The 26,682-nt window shown below is 42.5% G+C and overlaps 1 protein-coding gene across 1 annotated transcript; it reads left to right on the top strand.

Moving 5' to 3' along the window:
• Window positions 1-17,474: 17,474 nt before the first annotated feature.
• Window positions 17,475-26,412, top strand: ANKRD1 (ankyrin repeat domain 1). The gene is made up of 9 exons (XM_003783694.2): window positions 17,475-17,540; window positions 18,200-18,379; window positions 19,297-19,434; window positions 19,558-19,665; window positions 21,219-21,317; window positions 22,769-22,867; window positions 23,043-23,141; window positions 23,280-23,378; window positions 25,982-26,412. The coding sequence occupies exons 1-9, from the start codon at window positions 17,514-17,516 to the stop codon at window positions 26,090-26,092; spliced, it is 960 nt and encodes a 319-aa protein (XP_003783742.1). The 5' UTR covers window positions 17,475-17,513; the 3' UTR covers window positions 26,093-26,412.
• Window positions 26,413-26,682: the final 270 nt, after the last annotated feature.

Below are 26,682 nucleotides of genomic sequence, written 5' to 3'. Positions count from 1 at the left end.
TTTATACACATACACAGAGCTGTTCCATCTATTCATTCTATTTGATGTGCAAACTGGCTTTGCTTGTTATTAAAAGAAGATGTGCAGTCCAATGGAGTTGATGTCATCGATATAAGCTGAGGAGGAGTGTGGAAGGCGTGGTAATTGGGCTTCCATAAAGTTAGTTCTACCACTTCTTCCCCATGGTAGGGTTTTTGGCCCCAAATCTTACAGTGTGTAGATGGTCTTCTTTTTTAGCTGTGGGCCCTAGTCACGAGATCTAGGACAAGCTGAAGAGGACCGCTCAATGCATCCTTATAGGTGTAAATTAGGTGGCACTATTTACTATCATTAATTTATTGGTGATTTGGAGGGAGATATTAGAAACATGGGATAGGAAGATGCCCTGAATTTTCTGTCTCACAAAGTCTGTGTCTGTTTTATTTCAACTTTTCATTGTGTAATAAATTGATTACCAGGCCTAACTTATTACTTACTTTGACCCAGGTACATTTAGTTCAATTCAATTCAATTAAGCCAGTTCTAGTCCGGATGGAATCAATTCAATTTAATAAGGATATGTGCAGGGGTTCTGTGGGGTGAGATGCCAGGCCAGGCCAGGCAGGGCACGAGAGCTGACCTTGGATGGCTTACAGCTTTGTGGGAGCAATAGGGTAGAATATGGCTCCTTCTCAAAGGCAAGAAGGATTGTCTCGGGCCAGGGGTGGGAGTGGTCAGTGTTGGTGATGCTGAGAGTGAGGGAAGGAGGCAGAAGGCCAAGTGTTTTGTGAGGGCTGAGCAGGCTCTGGCGGCAGAAGCAGTATGGTACCAACACCAGCTTTCTCTGGCCTCCCTGGAAACAGCCCCACATAAATTTGCTTAATACCTTCTCTCCCTTACCCATGAGGGATTCTGGGACTTAGAATTAAGTGAGCATGACCCTGAATCCCATATTTAAAATTCTGTGACAATAGATGTGGACTTCTCAAAATGCCATCCTTTCCTGACTCTGCAGCAGCCTTGCTGAGAGTAGCTGGGGAAGTCTCAGAGTCTCTGAAGTGGACCTCCACTTCCTTGTCTGTGGAATTATGAGGTTGCACTGAACAGATTAGAGGTGACAGCATTGTGGTGCGTGAGCTGCCACCCTTCATGCTGGTGTCCTTGTGGATATGTTTTTATCACTGTGACATTTTTTTCTTGCCAAGTCTTGACACATCCTGGGACTACTTTTTTAAAATAACACTTTGAGACAGTCATCATAATCAATAGACTGGAGTTGGCCCAGGAGAAGGAGTTCAAAGGGCCCTGGATAGGGCAACCATCAAGTCTCTTCACTGCCCTTGGTCTTAGTCTTTTTTCCTGTTTGAATGGAAACAAAAACCTCTAAGTCATAAAGTCCTAGAAAAGATCATCTGAGGTCACAGTTATCAGACTTTGCAGGTAGCATTAGCTAGACAAATCTAAACAGTTCTTGCTACTAGAGTCTCTGTAACATTCCATACAGAATTTACTATGCAGGCTTCCTGCACAGGCCCCAGGTAAGCAGGTTACCCATCCTATACATTTGTCTGTGGTCGTTTTCTGCCACTTTCTGGAGCTAATTTTCTCTTTCTTTCTGGACTCATTGAGCAGCTGGCCTGGCCATGAGACAGGTATTTGAAAACACAGACTATAAGGTCCCCAGACCCAGAATGTTTGAATTCCAGATCTCTTCCTTCCTAGCTGGTGATCTCCATCTTTAACACACCAGGCTCAGTTTTTTCATCTGTAAAATGGGGGTGGCAGGGGAGGAATAGATTTGTATGAAAGGGTTACTGTGAGAGTTAAATGAGCAAACTAAATACTTATTCTAGGGCTTGGCATATAGTAAGTGCTTGATAAATGGTAATAAACAGGTTGGGTTCGAAGAAAAATCCACGACAGTGTTTAGAATTTGTGTCCTGGTGGAACGTTTCATACCTTACATAGCCTTTCCACAAGATTTTAAAAGTCTTTTTTTTAGCAATCCAATTTCCCCTTGGTATAAAAACCTTTTCTAATAATTTCCTGAGCCATGAATTTAAGACACAGGCATTCCTGATTTTCTGACTTAGATTCTACTAAAAGAAAAATTCACAAAAAGGAAATGTCAAAAAATGGAGCTGTGTCCTTAACATTCTGCTTTACAGTTGATGTCTCTGCCACTCAGCTGCAGCTGTCTTCGGTGGCTCACCTTGGTGCTATCCATTTTGAAGATTTTCTGTAGGTTCTAGGATTCAGTAAAAATGAATTCCCTAAAAGGCCATGGTGGGGTGCTTGATTAATCAAAACACTTGGCGCAGTGCCTGTAGCTCAGCAGGTAGGGTGCCAGTCACGTATACCGGAGCTGGTGGGTTCAAACCCAGTCTGGGCCTGCCAAACAATAATGACAACTATAGCCAAAAAATAGCTGGGTGTTGTGGCGGGCACCTGTAGACCCAGCTACTTGGGAGGCTGAGGCAGGAGAATTGCTTAAGCCCAGGAGTTTGAGGTTGCTGTGAGCTGTGACGCCATGGCACTCTTCCGAGGGTGACATAGTAAGACTCTGTCTCAAAAAATAAAAAAGGAGAAAAATCAAAGGTCTTTAATGAAAAAGTGATTTCCCCATATGTTGGTTAGTTTTTCAGCTAGCCTTTTAAAAGCGCAAGCATCACCCTGGAAAAAATGCTTCTCAGGTGGGTGAAATTACAGGCAAACAAAATTATCTTTTATCCTTCACTCTAAGGAATAAGAAATTATAGTGTTCTAGAAGGTTCTTGGCATTAGGCACAGCAGGAAATGGTAGGAATTCTTGACATTTCAGAACTTTGATGTGGCAATTTCTTTGAAAGTTCTTTTAAGAGGAGGGTGGGTTTTTTTTTAAAAAAGATATTTCAATAGTTTCATTGTTGTACCTGAGCTTTGCTTAACCGGTGGATTTACTCTAATTATCTGAATGATGCTGAGGAAAATGGTTTCCCTTCCAATAAGAGCACAGCAAAGTGATCAGACATGAATGTAGATTGCTGTGGGATGGAAACTGCTGTATTGTAACAAGTGGCAGCTGCCAGCAGAGAGACTTTGCTGCCTTTTATAAAAAGGACTCTGGTTAAATCACTCTGTCTCCTCCTGACTTGAGGTGTCTGGATATAAGGTGGGCCAGTGTTTGTGACAGGCCTAAATGTCTCAACCACTGTGCAGGGGGCGAGCACTGCCTGGCTGCCAGGATATCAGTGCTAACAGAAACCCATGACCATATTTGGGCCTCCTTAATGCTCACTCCATCAATAGCATACACATCAGAGCAGCCAAAGAAGCAGCCATCACCAGAGCAGAAGGCAGACGAAAGGAAGGGAAGGAGCCAAGAGGAAGAAATAAGGGCAGACAGCCAGCGACAGACGGAGGGACACGCACGGAGTCCCATGGAGAGACACACGGAGAGGGACAAGACCTCCCTGCTGGCAGACACAAAGGAAATGAAACAGAAGTGGACAGCTAGGCAGACCAAGGAGGGCAGAAAGACAAAAGAGAATGCAAGGAAAGATGAGGGAGAGAGAGAAAGAGACCCGAAATTAACCTCCATCTCTCTAGATACACATAAGAGAGAGAGTGTGTGTGTGTTCAATCCATTCACACACCAAAAAGATCTTGCTGGCCAAGGACTTACTCAGTACGGTCTCTATCCCTATTTTCACAGAGTTCGGGGGTATTTATTTGGTTCAGATGGGGAACATAAAATACCAGTGAGCTCAAGGATATCAACTCCCTGCCAAGAATAGAGGTCATGCCTCAGTGTGTCTGACAAAGGATCTGGAAGAAAAAGCCCTCTTTGCTTGGAAATTATTTACCCAGCCTCTCTAACCAACTCACTGACTCACTGTGCCTAATTTAGCCTTTTCAGAACAAAAACTTTCTAGATTAGCACTTAGTAGCTTCAGGTTTCTCTTTAATATCAACTCAAATTATGCCCCTAGAAAGATGTCATTTAGAAACCTCGGTCCCAGTTCATCCTGCCCCCTGTCACTGGCCTCCCTGGCCCCTTCCCTCCGCTCACCCAATAACCTCCTGGAGAAGATGAGCGCTGTTTAAGAACAGAGTGCTTTAGTCCCTTACTTTTGCTAAAAATTTCGTCTCACCTGTGAGAAGCTCTAAGTTGCATCCTTGCTCTCTTGCCTACAATGCGGTAGATCGGAGTCGAAATGAAGGAACTGTTTATTTCTGTTTTCTTTCTGTCTTTATTTCCATTTCTGGCAGGAAGCAGTTCAATTTTTCTGGCACAAATTCCTCTCCTGGATTCATGCCCACAGTCCTGGAAGAGTTTAGCTATCAATCCCCTAAAGTTTGATTGATTTGTCATTTTCTGACGCTGGAATGAGTTTGTTAGAAGAAATTTATGAACTCATTACCCTGACTGGCAAGGGCCTGAGTGCTGAGGATTTCCTGAAGAGACACTCCAAGAACCTTCTGTGGCTTTCTGTTTTTCCCTAGGACGCGGTGTGATTTTTATGGTCTATTTGTTATAATGCTTCCCTGACGTAAAATACTCATACAGCATAAATAACCTCTCCCTGAAGTACTTTGGATCTTTCCAATCTGGAAGTCTGAGCGTAAGCTCCCTGCTTTAAATACACTGCAGTGGGAGGCGCCTGTGGCTCAGTGAGTAGGGGGCCGGCCCCATATACCGAGGGTGGCAGGTTTGAACCCAGCCCCAGCCAGCTAAAACAGCAATGAGAATTGCAACAAAAAATAGCCGGGCACTGGCGGGCACCTGTAGTCCCAACTACTCAGAAGACTGAGGCAAGAGATTAAGCCCAAGAGTTGGAGGTTGCTGTGTGCTATGACGCCACTCTACCAAGGGCAGCAAAATGAGACTCTGTCTCCAAATAAATAAATAAATACACTGCAGATAAATTATCCACTGGAAGAGAGATAGCACGTGCCTACCAGGCCAAAACAGTACTTTTTACTATATTTCCCCATTCTTAGCATGCCTAAGTACACAGATTTAGGTAGTCATATATTTTCATGCCATGTTACTTATTGCACAAAAATTAATTATTGGTATGACTTCTTGTTGGATTGTCTTTCATTCCTCTTTTTCACATTTAGTGATTTAGCTTTGAATTTTGTTTTGTCTGGTGCTAATAATATCGCTCCCTTTGCATATTTTGGTGGCATTTACATGGTATTTTTTCGTTCCGCCTTTGTTTTCAACCTCCCAGTACCATTCTGGTATATCTTTTCTAAACAGCAGCTAGGTTTTTGTTGTTTTATACCATATAAGATTATCTTTAAGCTGGGAATGGTGGCACACACAGAAGTCCCAGTTACTTGGGAGACTGAGGCAGGAGGATTGCTTGAGTCCAGAAGTTTGAGTTTAGCTTGAGCAACAAAGTGAGAGCCTGTGTATAAAAAGAAAGAAAGAAAGAGTATTTGGGTTTGTTTTTAAGAAAATTATTTTTTTTAATTGTTAGGGTTTCAGTTCCTTCCCCTCCCCAAATCTACCATCTTAGCCATTTTCAAAAGCATAGTTCAGTGGTATTAAATGCATTCAAAATGTGCAACCATCCCTACTTCCCATCTCCACACGTGTTTTCACCTTGTAAAACTGAAATGTCACACTCATTAGTAACTCTCTATTTCTCCCACTCTCTAATCCCTGACAACCGTCATTCAATTTCTGTCTCTATGATTTTGAATACCCTAAGTACCTCATACATGTGGAATTATAAGGTAGTATTCTTTTTGGCTTATTTTACTTACCCTAATGTCCTCAAGATTCATCCATGCTACAAGCATGTCTCAAAATTTCCTTCCTTTTTAAGGCCAAATAATATTCCATTGCTTGCATATGCCACATTTTGATTATCCATTCAGAGACATGTGGTTGCTTCCACGTGTTAGCTATTGTGGAAGATGGTTGTGTAAATACTACGTATCTGTTTAAGACTCTGCCTTTAGGCAAGGCATAGTGGTGCACACCTGTAATCTTAGCACTCTGGGAGGCCAAAGTGGGCAGATTGCTTGAGCTCAGGCATTCAAGACTAGCCTGAGCAAGAGCAAGATCCCATCTCTAAAAATAGCCAAGCATTGTGGCAGGCACCTATAGTACCAGCTATTCAGGAGGCTGAGGCAAGAGGATCTCTGGAGCCCAAGAGTTTGAGGTTGCTGTGAGCTATGATACCAAGGCACTCTACTAAGGGCTACAAACTGAGTCTCAAAAAAAAAAAAAAAAAAAAGACTGCCTTCAATTCTTTGGAGTATATGCTCAAAATTGGAATTGTTGGATCTTAAGAGTATCTATGTTTTAAAAGAGGCATTTAACTCATTCAAATTTATGGATTTGGATATATTCCTGACACTCACTTTGTGTCATATTTTATATCCATTTGTTTACTATCTTGTTCAGCAAATATTTTCTTTCCTTTTCTGTTGTGTCTCAGCCATAGGGTTTTTGCAAATTGCAGATGGGCTGTTGTTGTAACCGTAGTGATGATGAATAATAGAAGTGAACTTTTTGATACGATGTCTTGAAAAACAAATAGTGGTCTTGGAGTTAACAGTGTGGGAACTGGGTAAGGCTCTTGACAGTGATTCTTCATGGGGTCATGCTTAGTTTGGATGGGATTTAACTGCAACAAAGGTGCTGTGGGCTTGGAGTTTGACTTTGAATTGGCATCACCCCCAAACCCCCCCCCCACACACACTTCCTATGTGACTTTATATATTTAATTAACCTCTGCACCCACTGATTTCCTCATTTTTTAAGTACAAGAGCAATTGGAGGGATTAACTGGAACAACATGGGGAAACACTTTCCACGATGCAGGCTTATTGCAGAGTCTTAACAATGTCTATATAAAAGTAAAACATCTCTCTTGGTTTGTGGTTGGTTTCCTTTTTGGAGCTGGGGTCTGGCTGGTATGCAGGAAAAGAAGGCATGTGAGCTATGTTATCTGCTTGTCATCACAAGAGGAACCAAGTGGCAGGCCATGGATTGAGGCACATCCGGAGCATTGGGTGGGCCTTGGAATTCCACAGTGAAGACTCCGAGATAAGGAAATGCCAAGGGTGGGGGCTGTCCAATGCCTGAGCGTCTGTTGACCAGCCCCAGGTTTTATGGGAAGACAGATGAAAAGGGAATGTGGCTTCCTGAGCCACCAAATAAGGAAGGACAACATCTTTCTCCTGTCATCCCAGGGTGGATGGCAGCAAGCAGAGTAACTCACTCCATGCCATCTCACTCCCCCGAATATGGTTTTGAGAGGATCGAGGACAAGCAGTAAACAACTGGTACAGTTAGTAAATGTGTCTGGACAAATCAAACATTCCTTTAATTTTTTCATTTGATTTCTAATCTCTGGTTTTTTTGCCTTTTTCTTCTTTTACCATATGTAATTTATCTAGAAAAGGAGACAGCTGCCTTTGAAGGCTGGGTTGCTTTAAACATCCCAGAGTCCCTGTGATCATGGCCTGCCCCGCCCAGGGTGATTTGTCCAGGTTGGTGCTTCTGATCTGTTACTAACCCAAACTGACTCCTCAGGGAGCCATTCACTTGTGCCTCCAGAGGGCTTTTCCTTGCCAAACATTCCTTTCCAGGGAGAGGACATTTTCATCCCCTGGTAAACAATTCCCAACCTCCACAGAGCGGGCAAGGGTGTCTGTCCCTCTCCTGCTCTCCACTCAGTCCTGAGCTGATTCCAACCACAGAGGCGTCAGTCTGCTCTATAAATTCCTTTGTGAAACCTGAGAGCCCCCGCTCTGGCTCCAAAAGAGAGCAAAGATCTTGGAGGGGTTACAGTTTCCCTCCTCCCTAAAAGATCTGCTTGTGTTGGCAGCAGAAGAGTATGTTTTTGCAAACAGGCTCTTCCCTTTCTTATGTGAATTCAGTTTAGAAAGAACTGCCAGTCTCCTTCTCAGTGGGAGAGGCATGCAGAATCACTTCCCTTGCAAGTAGACACAGGAAAGGAAAGACATGCCTGGGGGGAGGAGGTGTACGTTAAAAGGGTCTATGCCTCTCTCTCAGCGGTCACTATCAGCCTGCAACCCTGAGAGGGAGGCAGGAGCATCACAGGGTCTTCAGCTTCACTGTGGGTTTTAAAATAGGAGTGGGGGAGGAAGTAGGGAAGGAAAGAAGGAAGAAAGGAAAGAAAACAAGAGAAGGAGGAGGAAAGAAAGAAAAAGGACACTTTAGCTCCTTGGCCTTCAATATGGCACATTGTGGAATTCCCCACCAGCCTGGTGCCTCCTCCTCCATCGGCCTCCTGGGCATTTTCCTTTATTCACATTTTAGCCATTTCTTCATAGCCTATATGTTTCCCTAACCCTGGAATTTGGAAATGAGGTAATAAGTCAGCAACTGGCAGAATCTTTGAAAACTCTTCTTTTTAAAACATTATATAATTTTAATGGGATTAAAGGAGATAAAATGAAGAAGTCAGCCCTTGCCTTGCACCATAATGTAAAGTCTCATGTTCCCTGAGGTTTCACAGGGCTCAGGCTTCCCCCTGAGTACATGGGGTGGCTGAGGCAGGGTGTGTGCTGACCAATGTCCACATTTTTATACTCTCATCAGAAACATCTCTATGCCACTTCCAGTCCGATGGTGGCAGGTGGAGAGAAAGCAGGTCACAGGGAAGCCATTCTGGCTAAATGAGTTTCCCCAGCCTTCTGCCCAACTGGCTGCATCAAAAACGGATTCAGCTGAGAGAGCACTACCCACAGCTGCCCCACTCCGCAGCGTTCCTGTGGCTCTGGGGGCGCCTCTCGAAACTGCTGACATCAGGGCCACTTGCCATGGCTAGTTCCCTCTGACCCCAAGCTGGGGCCACCTTCTTTGTTGTTTTTCATTAAATATAATTTGTTGAGTGCCAGCTGTGTACCAGGGAGCCCTCTAGGGGTTTGGTGTCCATCAGGGGAAGAAACAAACATCTCTTGCTGTGTGGAATTTATGTTCTAGGGCACCTATTTTACTAAAAAATAAAATCATTATTTTTTGAGACAGAGTTTCACTACATCACTAGTGGTAGAGTGTCATGGCTTCACAGCTCACAGAACCTCAAACTCTTGGGCTTAAATGATTCTCTTGCCTCAATTTCCCAAGTCACTGGGACCACAGGTGCCTGCCACAATGCCCAGCTATTTTTTATTGAAGTTGCCATTGTTGTTTAGTTGGCCTGGGCTGGGTTCGAACTGCCAGCCTTGGTATATGTGGCTGGCACCGTAACTCCTGCAGTACGGGCACCGAGCCTGTTTTATTAATTTTTAAATTTTGAAGTAGTATATAGACCGTTGAAAGACAGTGAGCACCCGTATGCTCACTCTTCACTGTGCTGTCTTGCTTTCTTTTTCCTCTCTCTCTCTCTCCACACACACATTTGTGTTGAACCATTTGAAAGCATGACATCTCATTCCTAAATACTGAGAATGCATTGCCTAAAAATAATGAGAGAGGCCTACGTTACTACAGTTTCTATTACACAATAGAAGACTATCATAAAGTCAAGAATATGGTCTAACATGCCATCCGTATTTCCCCATTGTCTCAAAAATGCATTTCATGGTTTTTGTGTTTTAAATGACAGGATCGAACCAATGTTCATGCGGTTGTTTCTTTAATCTCAAACAATCCCTCACTTCTTGTCTGTTTGCTTTTCTATTCATTGATCTTTTTGAAGCGCTCTAGCTAGTTGCCTTGTTGAATGTCCTACGGTCGGATTTGTTTGAATGTTGTCCCATGATTGGATTCGGGTTGAACATTTGGGGCAAGAATATTGCGTAAGTGATGGTGTGCACTGTGTTACTTACTGCAACACTTCAGAAAATGCATAATGGCAGGTTGCCACACAGGAACAGGCTTAATAAACATGTCGTTGAATGACTAAGTGATACCTATGTCTATAACCTCTTCAGGTGTCATTTGCTCCAATGAGTGTAATTAGGGGATGGGATTAGACAATAGTAAAGCTCTTTGTGTGCTCCAAAAGTCTGTGTTCTGAAGAACTAAATAATACCTGGTTATGTAAGGGGTTCTGAACCATGGAGGGAGGTAGTTCAATTCACATAAGATTTCAATAACAAGAACTTTGCCTTCCAGCTTTTTTCCCCTTGACTAGCAAAAGTCATTGTAAAAAAGTGCATAGCAAATGCTTTTGGTGATGGTTGTTCCTGAAGCTAGAATGAGACAAACAGACTCAACTGAAATCGAGGTAAACCCTAAGAAGCTGTGTTTCAGTAAGATTTTAAGCATCAGGATATTGACAAAGGAGGTTTCAGTCTTTAATGTAGGAGGGTCCCACCTGCCTGAGCTTGGCTTTTCCTGATGGCTGGGGAGTGGATTCAGTGACCCCCTCAGTGTTCTATGGGCCCCACATTTCTCTGATTCCCAAAGAATTCACAGTTACGATATCTCGCAGCATTTTCTTTTTTTATTAGGAAACTCCAAAGTACACCAAGAAAATAAATGAAGTCAGAAATTGCATTTTAATAATATTTCTCTTCTGCTTTAATAAATGGCTAAAAAAGGTTAAATGGATTTTTTTCTATGCTTGCAGCCACAGAAGCACTTATCTCTCACCCCAAGTGGATGCCCTATGTAATTGGGTGTGAAGTAATTCCAAAGTTGCATCAAAATCTTTTCAGAGGGTTGCTATGACAATCGAACTTCTTTTAAAAAAAAATCAATTTAATGCAACTCTCCATCATCCCACCATCCATTGAGTGAAATTTCATCTCATGAAGTAAATTTGGCTTTTCAGAAAACTGAGGGGTGGGGGAAGGAGTCATTAGGCACTCACATTTTAACTGATTCTCTGCCCACATCCATCCTTCCTGAAGTCACACTAGACAGTCGGGTCATCCTTATCACAGACTCAGAATGTTGATGTTAAAGGCTCTGCCTTACTAATATGGTGGGAGTTACTGTAGGAGGCCTATCTACCCATTGTTAGGGGAAATAAGAATCTAATAGAAAGTCGCTGGCTCGGCGCCTGTGGCTCAAGCGGCTAAGGCGCCAGCCACATACACCTAAGGTGGAGGGTTCGAATCCCCAGCCCAGGCCCGCCAAACAATGATGATGGCTGCAACCAAAAAATGGCCAGGCGCTGTGGCAGGCACCTGTAGTCCCAGCTACTTGGGAGGCTGAGGCAGGAGACTCGCTTGAGCCCAGGAGTTGGAGGTTGCTGTGAGCTGTGATGCCATGGCACTCTACCCAGGGGGATAGCTTGAGGCTCTGTCTCAAAAAAAAAAAAAAGAAAGTCCCTGACAGCCCTTCCGGAGCACTTATCACTACCTTTCCTTGGGCAGGGATTCTCAGAGAGGGAAGGAGGAGGGTGGAGGCCTTAGCAAAGTCTCTAAGGTCTTGGGAAGTTTGGAACCACACATTCAGAATTGCCATTGCTTTGATCTCCTTATGGCTCCAAGGTGAAATTTCTATTCATGTTAACAGAAGGTGTGAGATTTTTATGTTTATCAAATGGGGGCATGGCTTGGAATACTCTGTGCTGGCCAAAGGTTTATGGACCGGTTCCTATTTTAGAGGCACTGCGGAATCAACTTTGCTGTTTGCATGTGATGCTGAAGTTAGGAATGTTCATCCCCCCCCCCTTTGATTGGGTGATTTTGAAAGCACGATATGTTAGGGCACTAGAAATCATTTTGTTCACAGCTCTCCTTTTATATAGGATTTGAGACAGCAAAAGGTGAGAGGACTTCCTCAAGTGGACACAGGGCACAGGGTTAGAGGCAAGCATCCCAATTCCTTATTCTATGACTTTTTTTTTTTTGAGATAGAGTCTCACCTTGTCACCCTCTGTAGAATACTTTGACGTCATAGCTCACAGCAACTTTAAACTCTTGGGCCCAAGTGATTCTCTTGCCTCAGCCATGCCTTTCTGTACCTCTCTCTCGGCAACTGCAAACTTGCCACACCCTCCTTGGCCTCACAGAGAAAGATGCTTGTTATATTGTCTGCAGTTTTCCTTAAATACTTATTCCATGAAGGCGGAAGCATTTTATCTCTTGTGAGCATTAATATATTATACCTCAGTTCTAGAAAAAGTACCTGACACACGGTAGGGTAAATAAATGTTAAATGAGTAAACGTTATGTCTGTGCGTTTCCCATGGTCCTGGCATAGGCAGAGTCTTTAACAATCGAAACACTGAGACCAGGTTAAAGATAGCTTGACTGTCTACACAACTTCAAGAAAGTATACATGTGTATCTTTTCTACAGAAAAGAGGACATACTCTGTAAAATCATTTAAGGAGGTTTGTTCTGAGCCAAATTTGAGGACCATGACCGTGAGCCACACCCAAAAAGCCTTGAACAAGTGGACTTGTCCTGGTGGGTTATAGTTTGGTTTTATACATTTTAGGAAGCTAGGGATTACCAGGGAGATCATAAATCAGTACGTGGAAAACATACCTTAGTTTGGCCCCCAAAGGTGGGACATTTGGGAGAGGGACACAGATTACAGGTGGATGTAAAGATTCTCTAGCTGACAATTGGCTGAAAGAGTTAGGCTTTGTCTAAAAAACCAGGAGTCAGTGAAAAGAAAAGCTTAAGATAATGGGTCTGTTAATTACAGACAGACCAAGAGGTTTGTCATATGCATCTAGGACTTGTAGGTAAGTCTTGCATAGCCTCGGGCCTCTTAATGAGTCACAGAGGACATCTCTAAGAAGGAGAGGGGGTATGTTGAGGCATGTTTGATCTCCTCTGTTATGGCCAGCAACTCAGTTTTAGGGATCCCCTTGGCCAAGAGGGGGGTCTAGTCACTCAGTCGCTGAGGAGGGAGCCTGAAGATTTCATTTTAGTTCTCAATTTGTGGTATTCTTAATGTGGGGTGGAAATTAGAATCAGCTGCAATTTTTTTTTTTTTTTTGAATACCAATTCCTGGACCAGAGAGCAAAGAGCTGGATTTCATTTACCTGGGGTGAAGCCCGGATGTCAGCAATTTTTGAAAGCTTCACTAACAATTCTAAGATGTACTCAGCCCTGAGACCCACTGCTCTAGGTTAGTTCACACCTGAGCGGCCCTAACTAGGAGATGACGTTTGAAGGGAAAGTTAGCATTTGAAAGACACAAAGAGCTCCTCCCACTCCCGGCGACCACAAATGCTTTGACTGTGTTTACCTCTGGGTCATGTTTAAAGGATTGTTTGTTAATTAGCATGAGAAATGTTGCAAATTATTTCTCATTGACAGGAAAATTGATGTGCTTGGCTTAGCCAGGTCTCAGCTAAATATTTATTTAGCCCCACTGTGGGTCCAGCACGCTTCTAAGCCTTTTGGAGTCCTAGATCCCTAACACTAGGTGCTCTAGAATTCCACCAGGTCTTGTGTCTGGCCATACAGGGAGGATTCTGTAGTCTGAGATTAGGAAATTAGCTGAAATCTGCTGCTAGAATGTGGTTTCATTTGCTTCATTAGCCCCATCAAAGGGCCTAAATAACCAGAAGGCTGGGATTCGTTGAGTTTACAGAATAGTCTGTGTAGCTGTTTGTGCCTTTTTGCTTACCTGGGCTTCCATATGTGGCAGAATTTGTACTGAGACGCATTACTTTCTGTGACAAGGCACCTAGCGTACTGTTGGGGTGAGACACCTTCCCCCACCTCTAACGTCAGGACACTGCTGAGATGTCCCAAGAGGACTCTTCTGTGGTGGTCCAATCATCTTGGACAGTTTGTGTGCGTGTTCTGGCCAGAACACTTTAGTTTTGATTCTGTTCTTTGAGAGGAGATGAAGATAGATGCTATAACCCTGCTCAAAATGTTTTTTTCCCTTTTTAAGTACAGGTAACTTCATTCCAGGTTGGCAGAGGAGGTGGGAAAACCTCAAACCTGTTCACGTCACTGTTAAGACCCCCCTTTGGCATTTTCTACTGTGTAACTGAGCCATGGCATGGCCTTTAGGACGCCTGGATTCCCGGTCAGGCTAAGTCATCCACTTCTCTGGGCCAAGGAAGGTGAGTAGCAGCTGGGACTGGGCAGGCTATTAAGGGGATGGCAAATGGCAATTATATGTACACCAGTGGGATGAGGAGGCTTCTAAGGCAGAATCTGGCTACAGTCCTTGGAGCTCTTCCTTTTAACTATCAGAGTGGATGTTCTAAGGAGCGTTAATAACAATAAAATTTTCTGTGCCATAAAATGCCTCTGACTGTAGCAAGTAAAAGCAACCATTTTGAAAAACAGCCTAAATGCTCACAAACCAGAAAGTATTTAAATAAGAGATGGTATGTCCACATGTGGAAATCCATGCAGCCGTTTAACATAACGAGATAGATTTGTTTGTGCTGACAGAGATGATCTCCAAGACATGTTACTGAGCGGAAACAAAAAATCAAGGATCAAATTAACACTCTGTAAGACCTCAACTAAGCAACCTCCTCTGTGCCATTTTAATGTTTAACAACAATGTGTATATTGCTTATGAAGTTAAAATGTACGAAAAATGAAAAGTCTGGGCAGAAGTAGAACATCTTAAATTTTCAGACTTTACACAGAAAGGCAAAATTATCCTTGAAGCTGAGCTATGGCACATGAACCCTGCTGGTGTCTGGGCGCCTCTTCTGGCCCCTGGATGGCTGCAGGAAGTGCTTTATGTCCCCCTCCTTATTTTTTCCAGCTATAAATAGGATTATAATTTTGGTCACATGTCTTATCCATCGAAATGAATAAATCCTGAGGAAAGGGGGAAAGGCTCATGAGGTACCTAAGAGGGACAGAGTTCAGCGATCATCCTTCGTTCTGGTCATAGACCATTGATACTGAGCCAACTAGGACCTTTGTTGTTTTCATTCATCTTAGGAAGGAAAGGTTATGTCCAGTGTGAAACTAAGATAAAGCCAAACATAGAAATAGCAGGATTGTACCCCACCAGGTGAAATTTTATGGGAAGCATCCTTAAATACAAACGACAAAAAACTATCCTCCAGTTGAGTTTTGTTCTAAATTTTGATGAATAAGGATGATTTGAAAATACAATTTTGTTTTATGAGTTGTTAAGGAGCTAAGTGTAGCCAGAATCTCTTTTCTGGTTTTTTTTTTTTTCCTATTTTAATGCTTTATTTATTTATTTATTCTTTAATGTTTGGGATTCATTGAGGATACAAAGAATTAGTTTTCCGCTGATTGCATTTGTTAGGTAAAGACCCTCTTATAATTGTGTCCTGCCCCAGAATCTCTTTTTGAAAAGCAGATCTTGTGTTTCGTTAAGGCAAATTGGACCTCCAGCCTCAAAATGCACACATCCGCCCAGCTCACGCCTTACACGTTCTGCCCATTCCATCAACCTTTCTTCAAGTGTCATCCTGTGCAAAGTTTTACCACTTTCTGGGGCCTTTCATTTAGAATCAACCAGGTTTGAGGGGATAATTAATGACCAGAGGAAAGAAAGGGCTTGACAAGCCCCCTTACCCAGTGTCACTTGCATTCTCCGTGGTGATTTGAACCCTGAAGAGCCTTTTAATAAGTTTTTGTTGCATCCTGAGTGGCTCTAGGTGAGACCTGCCCCAAAAAGTCTGCTCTGGGCTCAATAACAATGAAAGGTTCAAATATTGTGAAAATTACCAAAATGTGACATAGGGGAGATAGGAAGTGAGCACATGCTATTGAAAAAATGGTGTCAGGGGCCAGGCATGGTAGCTCATACCTGTAATCCTAGCACTCTGGAAGGCTGAGGCAGGTGGATCATTTGAGCTCAAGAGTTCAAGACCAGCATGAGCAAAAGCAAGACTCCATCTCTACTAAAAAATAGAAAACACTGGCAGAGCATGGTGATACACTCCTGTACTCCTAGCTACTCAGGAGGCTGAGGCAAGAGGCTCACTCAAGCCTAAGAGTTTGAGGTAGCTGTGAGCTATGATGCCAGAGCACTCTACCCAGGGCACGGAGTAAGACTCTGTTTCAAAAAAGAAAAAAAGTTTTCTTTAATAACCACCTTTGGATCAGGCCTAGAACAACAAAGCATAAGAAAAGCTCCCATGGCCACTTTTCACTTAGACGAAGAGATTAAAGAAAATAAGGATAGCTGTGTTCTCCTCCAAGAAGACACCAGACAGAAAGAAAAAAACAGAACATATGATGCAGCAGGGGTTGGGAGGCTTCCTCTTTGTCAGTGTTGTGGCTTTGGGGAGTTTCTAGAACTTTCCACAAATTCTAGAAACACCACCCACAGCTGATCATTTCAAGGGCAGAAGATGAGCATAGCAGCCCTGTTTATTGACTGGGTGAGGTTGAAGAGAGGGAGGTACAGAAAGACCAAATACCAACATCCTAATTAATACTCCCCTCTCTTAATACCCCCCCATTCTTCTTTCTTTTACTGAAAAGAAATATATATATATATATATATACACACACATATACATAGTTTTAAATAAGTTTTAAATGGCTTGAAGATTATAACTTCAGTTTCCCCTGAACATAGACAGACCTAAATATTTTTACATAATCTGACACCTCAGAGATGAGAATCTAAAACAGACCTCAAACCGAAACCCTTCCCAGCAAAGCTCATTCATTACCCCTCTGGCAATGGGTCTCAAATGTCCCTGCATCAGAATCATCTGGGTGCTTTGGAAAGTCAAGATGATTCCTAGCAGTCACCATAAACTGACTCAGATCCCCTGGAGTGGGGCCCAGGGATCTGCATTTTGGACAGACTCCCACAGGTGACTCTCTCTCCCACAGCATTTGACATCTCTGGCTCATGACCTAATCGGGGTCACGTGATTAATAACTGGTCTCACACAAGCTCTCTCTTGACCACGCTGAGCCATTTTGAAGCAAAAGCGTTCCAGTTGGTATGCTGTTTTAAAGCACACTACGCATGTCATGTGCTAATTAGGGCCAGTGACATCATAAAACAAAAGTGCATTACTGGGTGCTTTCAATTTTTTATAATGATGGTAAAGTGGCCTGTCATGGGGCCTTTTTAGCCCCAGACATCACCCCAGAGAATTCCAAACAGATATAGACAAGTGCCCGTAGGGCTCCAATCCTTTCCTCTGAGGCTGTTTACCCACCGGAATAGGATGTCCCGAGGCAAACTGCCCCCAAGTGAAGTGTTGATAAGTCTGGTTATCAGAAAGATATTACTGGCAGTGTGATACGCAGGGCATTTTCCCGATATGTTAGTCATATGCAAGCTGACAAAGAAGGGAAAAGGGCACCAACATGGTGCAACATCAACAGACAGCTGTCCCCTGCCTTCTCGATAAATAGGATGGCTTGCATTGCTGAGCGGTGTGATCACTGCCAAAGGAATGGCCCTCTCACATTTCTTCCTGAATCACAGATTCAGCGGGGTTAGCTTGTCATCCTGTCCCTCTTTGGCTTCCCAGACACTGAGTCTGGAATGAAAATTCACCTGCCTCTGAGTTGGCTGCTGGTGGGGGGAGGGGTGTTACTTGGGTTCCCAGGTTGGAAGATTATCTCACCCAGCCCACGCTATATAAGCCGACCGGTGTGCAGGGCCCCGGCAGGGTTCCTTCTCCAGGAGAAAAACACACAGACGCACTTCAGCCAACATGATGATGCTGAACGTGGAAGAGCTGGTATGTAACACCCATGATTTTTACACCATGAAAAAACTGGTTTCATCTTTGTTTTTTATTTGAAAATTGAAATGCCCCTTTCTTTCAGGCATAATGCAAAGAAATTCCGAAAACATCATATATTGAAGAAGGTTGGTTTATGTGATGAAATAAATGAAATTGGAAACAGTGGAGCTTCCAGTAATGAATTCTCTGCACCTTTCCTATTTCTTACCTTCTCCTTTGGTTTTATTACTATAGTGTGGAATCACAGAGAGTTACTGAAATGCCTTAGGGAAGAAGTTTCAGTAATAAGAATATGTCTGGAAACTTGACAACTGAAGGCTGAGAGTCACCAAGAACACCTAAAATGAAGGAGTTTTAAATAATCAAAGGAAGTTTGTGATTTGCCTAGGAGAAATGTGATTAAGCAGATTAAAAGTAGATTTAAATATGTCAACCTAACCTAAGCCTTGATTCAACCAAGAGAGTAGGGTGAGCACCTGAAGGTAAATCTGAGATGTCTGTGGCTGTCAGTCCCCCACAGCCGGAGATCTGAGCGTGACTGTGAGGAGGCGGCTGCCCCTGGGGAGCAAGGACCAAAGCCTCCCGCAGCATCCTCTGTGAACAACCCCAGCAGCCACCTGCTGCATCTGACGCTGCCACCTTCTCCCCGGTAGGTCACAGGAAAGAAGAACAGCAATGGAGAGGCAGGGGAATTCCTTCCTGAGGATTTCAGAGAGGGAGAGTATGAAGCTGCTGTTACTTTAGAGAAGCAAGAGGATCTGAAGACCCTTCCGGCCCACCCTGTGACCCTGGGGGAGCAGCAGTGGGAAAGGGAAAAACAACGAGAGGCAGAGGTGAGAACTTTCTGTGGGATCCACCAGGGAGAGGTTGGGGCTGGGGGAGGGGCTGGAGGTGCCAGGGAGGAGGAGAAGGCAAGCTTTCCAAAGATGTGACTTTGCCAAATTCTAACCCGCATAGAACCAGGTTATATGGAGCAGGTTTGGGGAAATAATTCTTTTACGAGAATTGACCTCTGGGTTCTGAATCAATGATTTAATGTGTTATAACTAGGTTTTGATTGAAAGATGCAGTTGGAGAGATAAATGGGTCCAGTGAATTTCCAATGTTAGACACCCTGTAGCTAATCCCAAGCAAGGGAGAACTCTTTTTCTCAGTAACATGGTTTGTGGTCCGTGGATCACAGTTTGACTGTGTCTGCTATCTGTGTGGACACAGTCTGTGTTTCTGGATGGGTTTTCCTTACTTACTGACACAGATAAAGTGTACAGGAGTTCGCTGTCCTTCCTGGATGCTCTATTTTAGAGGTCCCACTTAGTGGGACACTTGAAAGGCAACGAAATTGATATTTCAGAGCTCAATATTTATTACTACATTCTTTGGGATTAAAAAAGCTTTAATTTTTCAGCATGATAAAAATATCCTATAGAAATCTGGGGCTTGTTTACGGTATTAATTATAAAGTCCTCACTTAGAGACTAGATCGTGCGTCCAATTAGTCAAGGGCTGATTCTACCAGCAAGAGAAGTAAAGATGAAGGCAATTAGCTGAGAATTAGAGTCTGAAATAACTGCTCGAATAAGAAATCATTAAATTGAAGTCAAGGATTCATTTTTTAATTTTTAACTATTTTTTTTTTTTGCTCACACTGTTCACGTACTTATCTCTGTCCTTGCAGATCTTATTTAGATACCATGAGAGTGCTTGTCAGTTAGAACTCACCAAATTTTTGAAATATGAATTTCTTTTTTAGCTCAAGAAGAAAAAACTAGAGCAAAGATCAAAGCTTGACAATTTAGAAGACCTTGAAATCATCATTCAGCTGAAGAAAAGGAAAAAATACAAGAAAACAAAAGTTCCAGTTATGAAGGAAACAGAACCTGAAGTTATTGTAAGGGCGATTTGCTTTTGAGAGTGATGTGCATCCAGCATCGTGCTATGGGGAGCGAGTGTCTGTGGAGGGTTCCCTTGACTGTTGGCAAGCTCACAGCAACTCTCTACTTTTTGGCTTTAGACAGAACCTGTGGATGTGCCTAGGTTTCTGAAGGCTGCTCTGGAGAATAAACTGCCAGTAGTAGAAAAATTCTTGTCAGACAAGAACAATCCAGATGTTTGTGATGAGGTAAGGCTCATACAAAGCACTGCAAAAGCCAGCTCATTAATTTTACGTGTTTATGCTTTACTGCAGCCTTGTTAAGACGATGCCAAATTCTTTCCACCTGAAACAGTTTCCCCAGTTATTGCCACATGAGTCAGTAGCAGAATAGGAGAGTACAGTGGTCCAAAAAAAAAATCAGTAAGTTCTGAGTTAGTGCTACAGATTGTATCATTTTTTGCATTCATATACATCTGGTTAATCTTTCAATTTATCTTTAACTTCTTAGATCCCTGGGATAGGATGTTTATTTATTTGTTTTTTGAGACACAGTCTCACTCTGTTGCCCAGGCTAGAGTGCGTGACATCAGGCTGGTTCACAGCAACCTCAAACTCCTGGGTTCAAGTGATTCTCCAGCCTCAGACGCCAGAGTAGCTGGGACTCCAGGTGCCTGCCACAATGCCTGACTAATTTTTCTGTTTTCAATAAAGACAGGGTCCTGCTCTTGCTCAGACTGGTCTGGAGCTTCTGAGTTCAACTGATCTTCTCGCCTTGGCTTCCCAGAGTACTTAGATTATAGACATGAGCCACTGTGCCTGGCTGAGATAAGACTTTTAATAAAGGACCAAAAAGTCACCTTTGGAGAACTATTAGCATCATCTTTGACTGGACTCAAGTGCGTCAGCATTAGACAGGGAATCTGGAGACTGGAGTTTAAGTATCAGCAAGTACCAGCTCTACCACTACGTGGCTATTTGCTTTTTAGCAACTAATTTCTTTTCTCTAGGCCTTGGTTTCCTTCTATGTAAACAAAGGGCATTGGAATGAAATAATGCCTAAAGTTCTTCTAGCTCTTACAGCCTATTGGACTATTTGTACAACCGTTCATATGAAGAGAATATATCAGAAATCACTAATCCTTTTGTATTCTTCCTCCCATGAATGGAAGGGGATTACTTCTGAAGTTATACTAAGAATCAGTCTTCCATTTTCTTAAAAATAAATTGAAAGTTGGGCACAGTGGAACACACCTGTAGTCCTAGCTACCCAGGAGGCTGAGGTCAGAAGATCACTTGAGCCTAAGAGTTTGAGTTTAGCCTGGGTAACATAGAGCCAGTCTCTAAAAAACAAAATACATACACATATAAAAGTCTATGTGTGTGTGCACATAAATATATTTAAATATATAAAATATTTTTTGATATTCAACCTAGCAACAGTCTCAGGTGGAAGAAAACTCTCTAATCTGCCTGGCAAATGCTATATGAACAAGGAAGGCGTTTTCAAGTAAGGGAGATGTTAGCATTTAGGTAGTTTTGAGCTTTTACATTCATGTTCCTTAATATAGACATTCGAGCACTGAGAGATATATGTATGTTGCTGAAAGCTCAAATCTTAGTTGCAGGATAATTGTTCTAATTCTGCAGTTTTAGTTAACTTTGACATTTCTAATTCATAAAGAAGCCCTGGCATTTCTATCAATCAGGTCATCAGAGTCCCCAGCTTAATACCTCTTAAAGGGATTTATGCACATTTTTATATGCATTGCTATCTCTTATTTTAATCTCTACTCTGACAGTATAAGCGGACAGCTCTTCACAGAGCATGCTTGGAAGGACATTTGGCAATTGTGGAGAAGTTAATAGAAGCTGGAGCCCAGATTGAATTCCGCGATATGGTAAATATATTTTCTTGGCTTGGCAACAAGCCAAAATAAGTAGACTATATGAAGCCCAAGAAAACCTCCAATGAAAAACTGGGCTGATTGGATTGAAGATTGATCTGAGAGAGTGAGGCAGAAGCTCATTTCTCCTTACAAAGGAGAAGTGGGGAGATGAGACCAGGTCGTATAGAAAGTATTTTCCATACATACTGAAAAGAAGGAAGTGAACGCTGCTGAACAGAATTCAATATCCTCATCAGAGAGCTGAGCCGTTCATTACCAAGTCAATAGCATTACTGAGAAGTTATGCAGTCAACACTTGCCATCCCCTCGCTCTGTTCTCCCATTGTACCCGGCAGCCTGCTCATGGCCCCTTGGCTGCCAGCTATGTATAAGAATTTTCTAGCTGCACACTTTATATGGTAGATGCCAATTGCCATCGATGAGATTTGGGGCTAGACTGCATATGAAATGAATTGCATCTATGGAAAATAGCAGCTATTCAGATCTTAATCATTCAACCACTGTGATTTCCACACAGACCAGTATACAGCAGAATTTATGAACCGAAGATCGAGCTGGGAAATGCTTTATGTATTTAAATGCAGCTCAATTTGACTTTATAGCAAAGTAGAAAGGGGATGTCAAAGAAATCAAAGGGCTTGGCCAAAATTGGATCCAAAAAAACAAACACATTGAAAAAATAGTAAAGAAACAAACATAAAGTTTGCACAGAAAGACTGTAAAATTCATGAGTGTGAGATTTGGGAGGAAGGTCAGGGATACGCCAAACGGCAGTGAGGGAGTCTCCAGTGCAGTGACCATAAGTGGTGACAGCTGATGGCGTAAATAAGAGCAGAGAACCAGCAAGAGTTGGAGAAAGTGCACCAGGGCCCCGGAGGAGGTGTCAGGTCTAGTTTAAAATATTTCAGAAGAGACTCCTTTTATTCTGCCTTAATTTTTAAAATACATATGTCTAGAACTTCTAAGTACATTTACCAAAATTGGTTAAAAGTTCTAGGTAGATGTGGATTTGAATATATATTCTGCCACTAATTGTGTTTTCTTGGGCAAGAAACTTGAGCTTTTTGGAACTCTTTTTCTTACCTGAGACACAAGCAAATAACACCTACCTCAAATATAGCTGGAAGGATCAAGGCATCTGGAATGACGTTAGTATGGGGAAATTCTCAATAAATGGTTGTTCTTATTCTTCAAAAAATTGTATTAGATTTGTTAAGAGTCTCCTAACAATGCACACATGCGCACAAATACATACACGAATGCTTACACGTGGGCACACGCACAGACTGGGTTTAGCTAGACTCCAGTTGTTAGAACTGACAGTGTGGATGGGGATACCCCAGATGAAGAACCCCAGGTTCTTCTGGGCTTAGAAACCACGTGCTAATTCCCCTGATCGCAGCCTCCTTTACATCGTCCTGACCTTTACCTCCCTGATACAGCTTGAATCCACAGCCATCCACTGGGCGAGCCGAGGAGGAAACTTGGATGTTTTAAAATTATTGCTGAACAAAGGAGCAAAAATTAGCGCGCGAGATAAGGTATTTTTCTCGCCTCCCCCTGTTCCCCCTCTAATTCCACCTCTCCATGGAGTTCCTCTGGAAGTCCATTCAGCATGCTGGCACCTCGTGGCCACTCTCCACTTTGCGTGCCTTGGGGTCTGGGACAGCCTCTGTCCAGGCTGCCAGCGAGTCAGCGCCTGTTCCAATTTTCCAGTTGCTCAGCACCGCGCTGCACGTGGCGGTGAGGACCGGCCACTACGAGTGCGCAGAGCACCTCATCGCCTGCGAGGCGGACCTCAGCGCCAAGGACAGAGTGAGTCGCGGGCACGCTTGGGCCTCCCAAAGCTTCATCGTTTATTTCCTTGGAATCACTCCCCCGAGCCAGGGTGCCCCTGTGGGACACACTGCCTGGCCTCAGACGCACCTGTAGCCTGTTTATTCGCTTCTCTAGGAAGGAGACACCCCCTTGCATGACGCTGTGAGACTGAATCGTTACAAGATGATCCGCCTCCTGATCATGTATGGCTCCGACCTCAACATCAAGAACTGTGTAAGTTCCAAAGACAAGGGCCAGCACTTGCGAGCAGGTTTTCTGATTTGCAGAAGCATTTCTTGAATACTTGAAAAGACTCCTAGAATGATAGAATCCGAGGCGGGCGGGTGGGGTCCTCTGAGGCTACAGAAGCCTCTGCCCCTTCTCTTGAGAACGCAGCCTTAGCAAAGACCTAGGTCACGTGGAAGCCGTAGTTACTGGCTGTGCCTTCGGTGCCCAATATGTGCCTAATCATTCTTTTAAAATTTGACCTGGAAAACAGAAGATGGTTAAAATTGCTCACTTTAGCAAACGCGTATGTTGGGACAGTCCAATCTGCCTTGGCCATTCCTGTCTGTGCAAGACCTGGGGTAGTTAGGAATATGGACTCTCACTACTCCTGGACCGGTGGACAACTCCACAGTGGTCAGTGCAGCCAGATAAACTAAAATTAATTAGCATCCAGTCTGAGTAATTCAAGATGGCCCTTTCCCCCTGATACAAATGTGAAATATTATGACTTTTTTCCAGGCCTAGCCATGCTTTTGCCTATATTTTTCAGATAATTTCTATCCATTCCCCACTTTGGTTCGTCTGCACATCTCTCAAAATAATTTCCTATATTTAGGCCCTGAGAATTCTTGTGCAAGTACATATTAATTTAACTTCATCTGTAAGCAGGGAACATAACCAACTTTTCCTCATGATCTCGATTCCCAGAGAAACATCATCTAATGTAAGCTTGAAAATATCACCCTGAGGAATGGTTATAAATTACAGAAGAAATAATTTTGAGGAAGCTTTTGGAGACTCACTTTACAAAAGGGAGGGGGCAGTTATCTTATAAATGCAAACGATTTCCTCCCTTTATTTGTGTGACTTTGAAACTGAGAGGAGTGTTTTATCATTTAAAGAGTCTGTCTTGGTGACAGGAGTGAAGAATAGTGATAAACGGAGATATTGGGATTGGTCTACATAGTAATTTCTTTAACATGATCAGAGAAAGAGTAGCTTCAGTGAGTTTTCCAAAACCGCAGAACATATGAAGACATTTTTTCAGGCACTGAGAAAATACCAGCAAAGATAAATAGTGTATAGATTTAGGAAGACTGTGTAAGTAGCCAGAAAATCAGGAGATAAATTTCAATAGAGAGGAATGCAAGGAATTTATGGAAGAATAGCCCAAAATATACAAATAGGGTTCATAGCTCTGAATCATCAGTTAAATCTCAGCCTAAGGGTTTTGGAACTATTAATGTCATTGACCCATTGGATTGAGGTTCCCCCCCCCAAACCAATAAGCTATGGATGCCATCTTGAAGGAGATTAGAAGCAACATATAATATTCTATCATTGTTCAAAATTCTGAATTTATGTCCACTGATGTGATTCCTCAAAAAAAGATAATAAAGAGATGGAGAAGTTTCAAAATGAAAATTACAGGGACTTTAACTCAAATACAGGCAGTCCACAAGTTACAAACATCTGACTGATGTATAAGTCGTATTTATTAAGGCTGTTATAGGTAACAGGTAAATGTACCTGTTCCAACTTACATACAAATTCAGCTTATGAACAAACCTGCAGGACCTATGTCATTTATAACCCAGGGACTTTCTGTACCCTCAAAAAACAGGCAGATCATGTAAATGACTTCATCTCCTGGCTGGTGGCCCTTCTCCCACCCAGTCCCTCTGTGGAAACATGGGTACTATGTTATCAACTCTTCTGATTTTTTTATAGGGAAAAAACTAGACTTTTTTTTCGCAAATCTAGTTGGGAAATCTTTTGATTTCTAAGTGTTGACAATTAATCTAACCTTAAAAAAAAATCTGAGCTCTGTTTGGTTCAAAACAAAACAGATCTCTGGACTGACTTATATGTCAACACTGCCAATTTGCTATCTCAAGGTTAAACAGATACTTCTAAATAATTAGAGATGGAAAAATTTAAGACTTCTTATATTTATAGACTAGAGAGGTTTTAATATTTTTATATGTCTGGAGACATATGAAAAAGGGAAATAAAAATTTGGTCTAAAAATATTTATTTGCACATGTCATTGATATCAACTTTAAGAAAAATAAATTTCTTGGGAGAGTACAATGTAAATTTTGAGAAGTTGTAAATCTCTGTTCTCAAGAACAGTAATAGTACCCTAGCAGTACCTGAGTACTTAAGCCAAGGTGTTGAAGCTCATTTACCACCAATTCTTATTAATCAAAGAACTATTTTCCAAATTGATAGGAACTGATTCCTAACTAGGAGAGAAGGACTCCCAGAGCCCATTCCACAGGATTCTGCAGATGAATGGAGAAGTTTTTTGAATTTCAAAATAACTTGAAGTGTTCTTGGCTACTTAATGTCTAGAGATAGGGGATTTTACTAATACCTTGTGATTCCCTCTGAGGGTGGTGGGGTGGAATTGCCAAAAGCATCCCTGTGAGATATAGTGAAAGGCTGGTTTGAATACCAACTGCAAATCACTCACAGTGGAAACCATAACATTTTGATAATCTATACCAAATACCTATCCTTTATGTCAGGAAACCCATACAGAGAATGTGAATTTACACATGTCTCCCACCTGGAAGTCAGTTTTCCTTCTCTCTTTTGGTTAGGCTGGGAAGACCCCAATGGATCTGGTGCTACACTGGCAGAATGGAACTAAAGCAATATTCGACAGCCTCAAAGAGAGCTCCTATAAGACCTCTCGCATAGCCACATTCTAAGGGAAACGACAGACTCTTCGCTCGTAGTTTGAAGGCACAGCCCAAAAGAAGATCAACAAGCCATAAAGTCTAATTTCTGTTTATCAACCTGTTGTGAAGATAGATGTTCCTAATGACGTTTCAAGAAAGCACTGGGTTATAGGTCTTTAAATTTCTGTTAGTGAAACGCACTCTATTTATTTTTATTTATTCCTGTTTATTTATTTATTAACTTCCATGATACTGATCGTCAGACCTTCACGATCATCCATTTGGTGAGCAAAGCTTAATTTGTATAACACTTTCAGAGCCTTCCCATAGATAGCTCTCAAATAGGGTGACTGAACAATGCTCTGAGAGCCTACCTGGGTGTCACCTCACTCACGTAAGATATTTCGAGATGTTTTTAAGAGACAAAGGCGATTCTTGTAGCTTTTCTCTTGAATTTTTAAGGCTGAAATTTGGATGAAGCAAGCGAGGGCATGTAGTGACAGAAAAGAAAACACTGGAATAAAAGTGGTTCTGTCTGTGAGAATGACAGTGAAGCCAACCGTTTTACCCCTGGGCCTGTTTTTTTTTTTTTTTTTCTTTAACTGAATCAAAGAGGGTAC

The sequence above is a fragment of the Otolemur garnettii genome, unplaced genomic scaffold (genome assembly GCF_000181295.1).
Source record: "Otolemur garnettii isolate 467f Iridium unplaced genomic scaffold, OtoGar3 scaffold00008, whole genome shotgun sequence".
Lineage (NCBI taxonomy): Eukaryota > Metazoa > Chordata > Mammalia > Primates > Galagidae > Otolemur > Otolemur garnettii.
This window is presented reverse-complemented; position numbering and strand designations above follow the sequence as displayed.

Excerpts from the sequence above, each read along its gene's own strand:
- ANKRD1 (XM_003783694.2), top strand. The coding sequence starts at position 17,514 with ATGATGATGCTGAACGTGGAAGAGCTG. Across the intron at positions 19,435-19,557 it reads AAACAGAACCTGAAGTTATT|ACAGAACCTGTGGATGTGCC; the intron begins GTAAGGGCGATT and ends TTTTGGCTTTAG. Across the intron at positions 23,379-25,981 it reads ACCTCAACATCAAGAACTGT|GCTGGGAAGACCCCAATGGA; the intron begins GTAAGTTCCAAA and ends TCTTTTGGTTAG.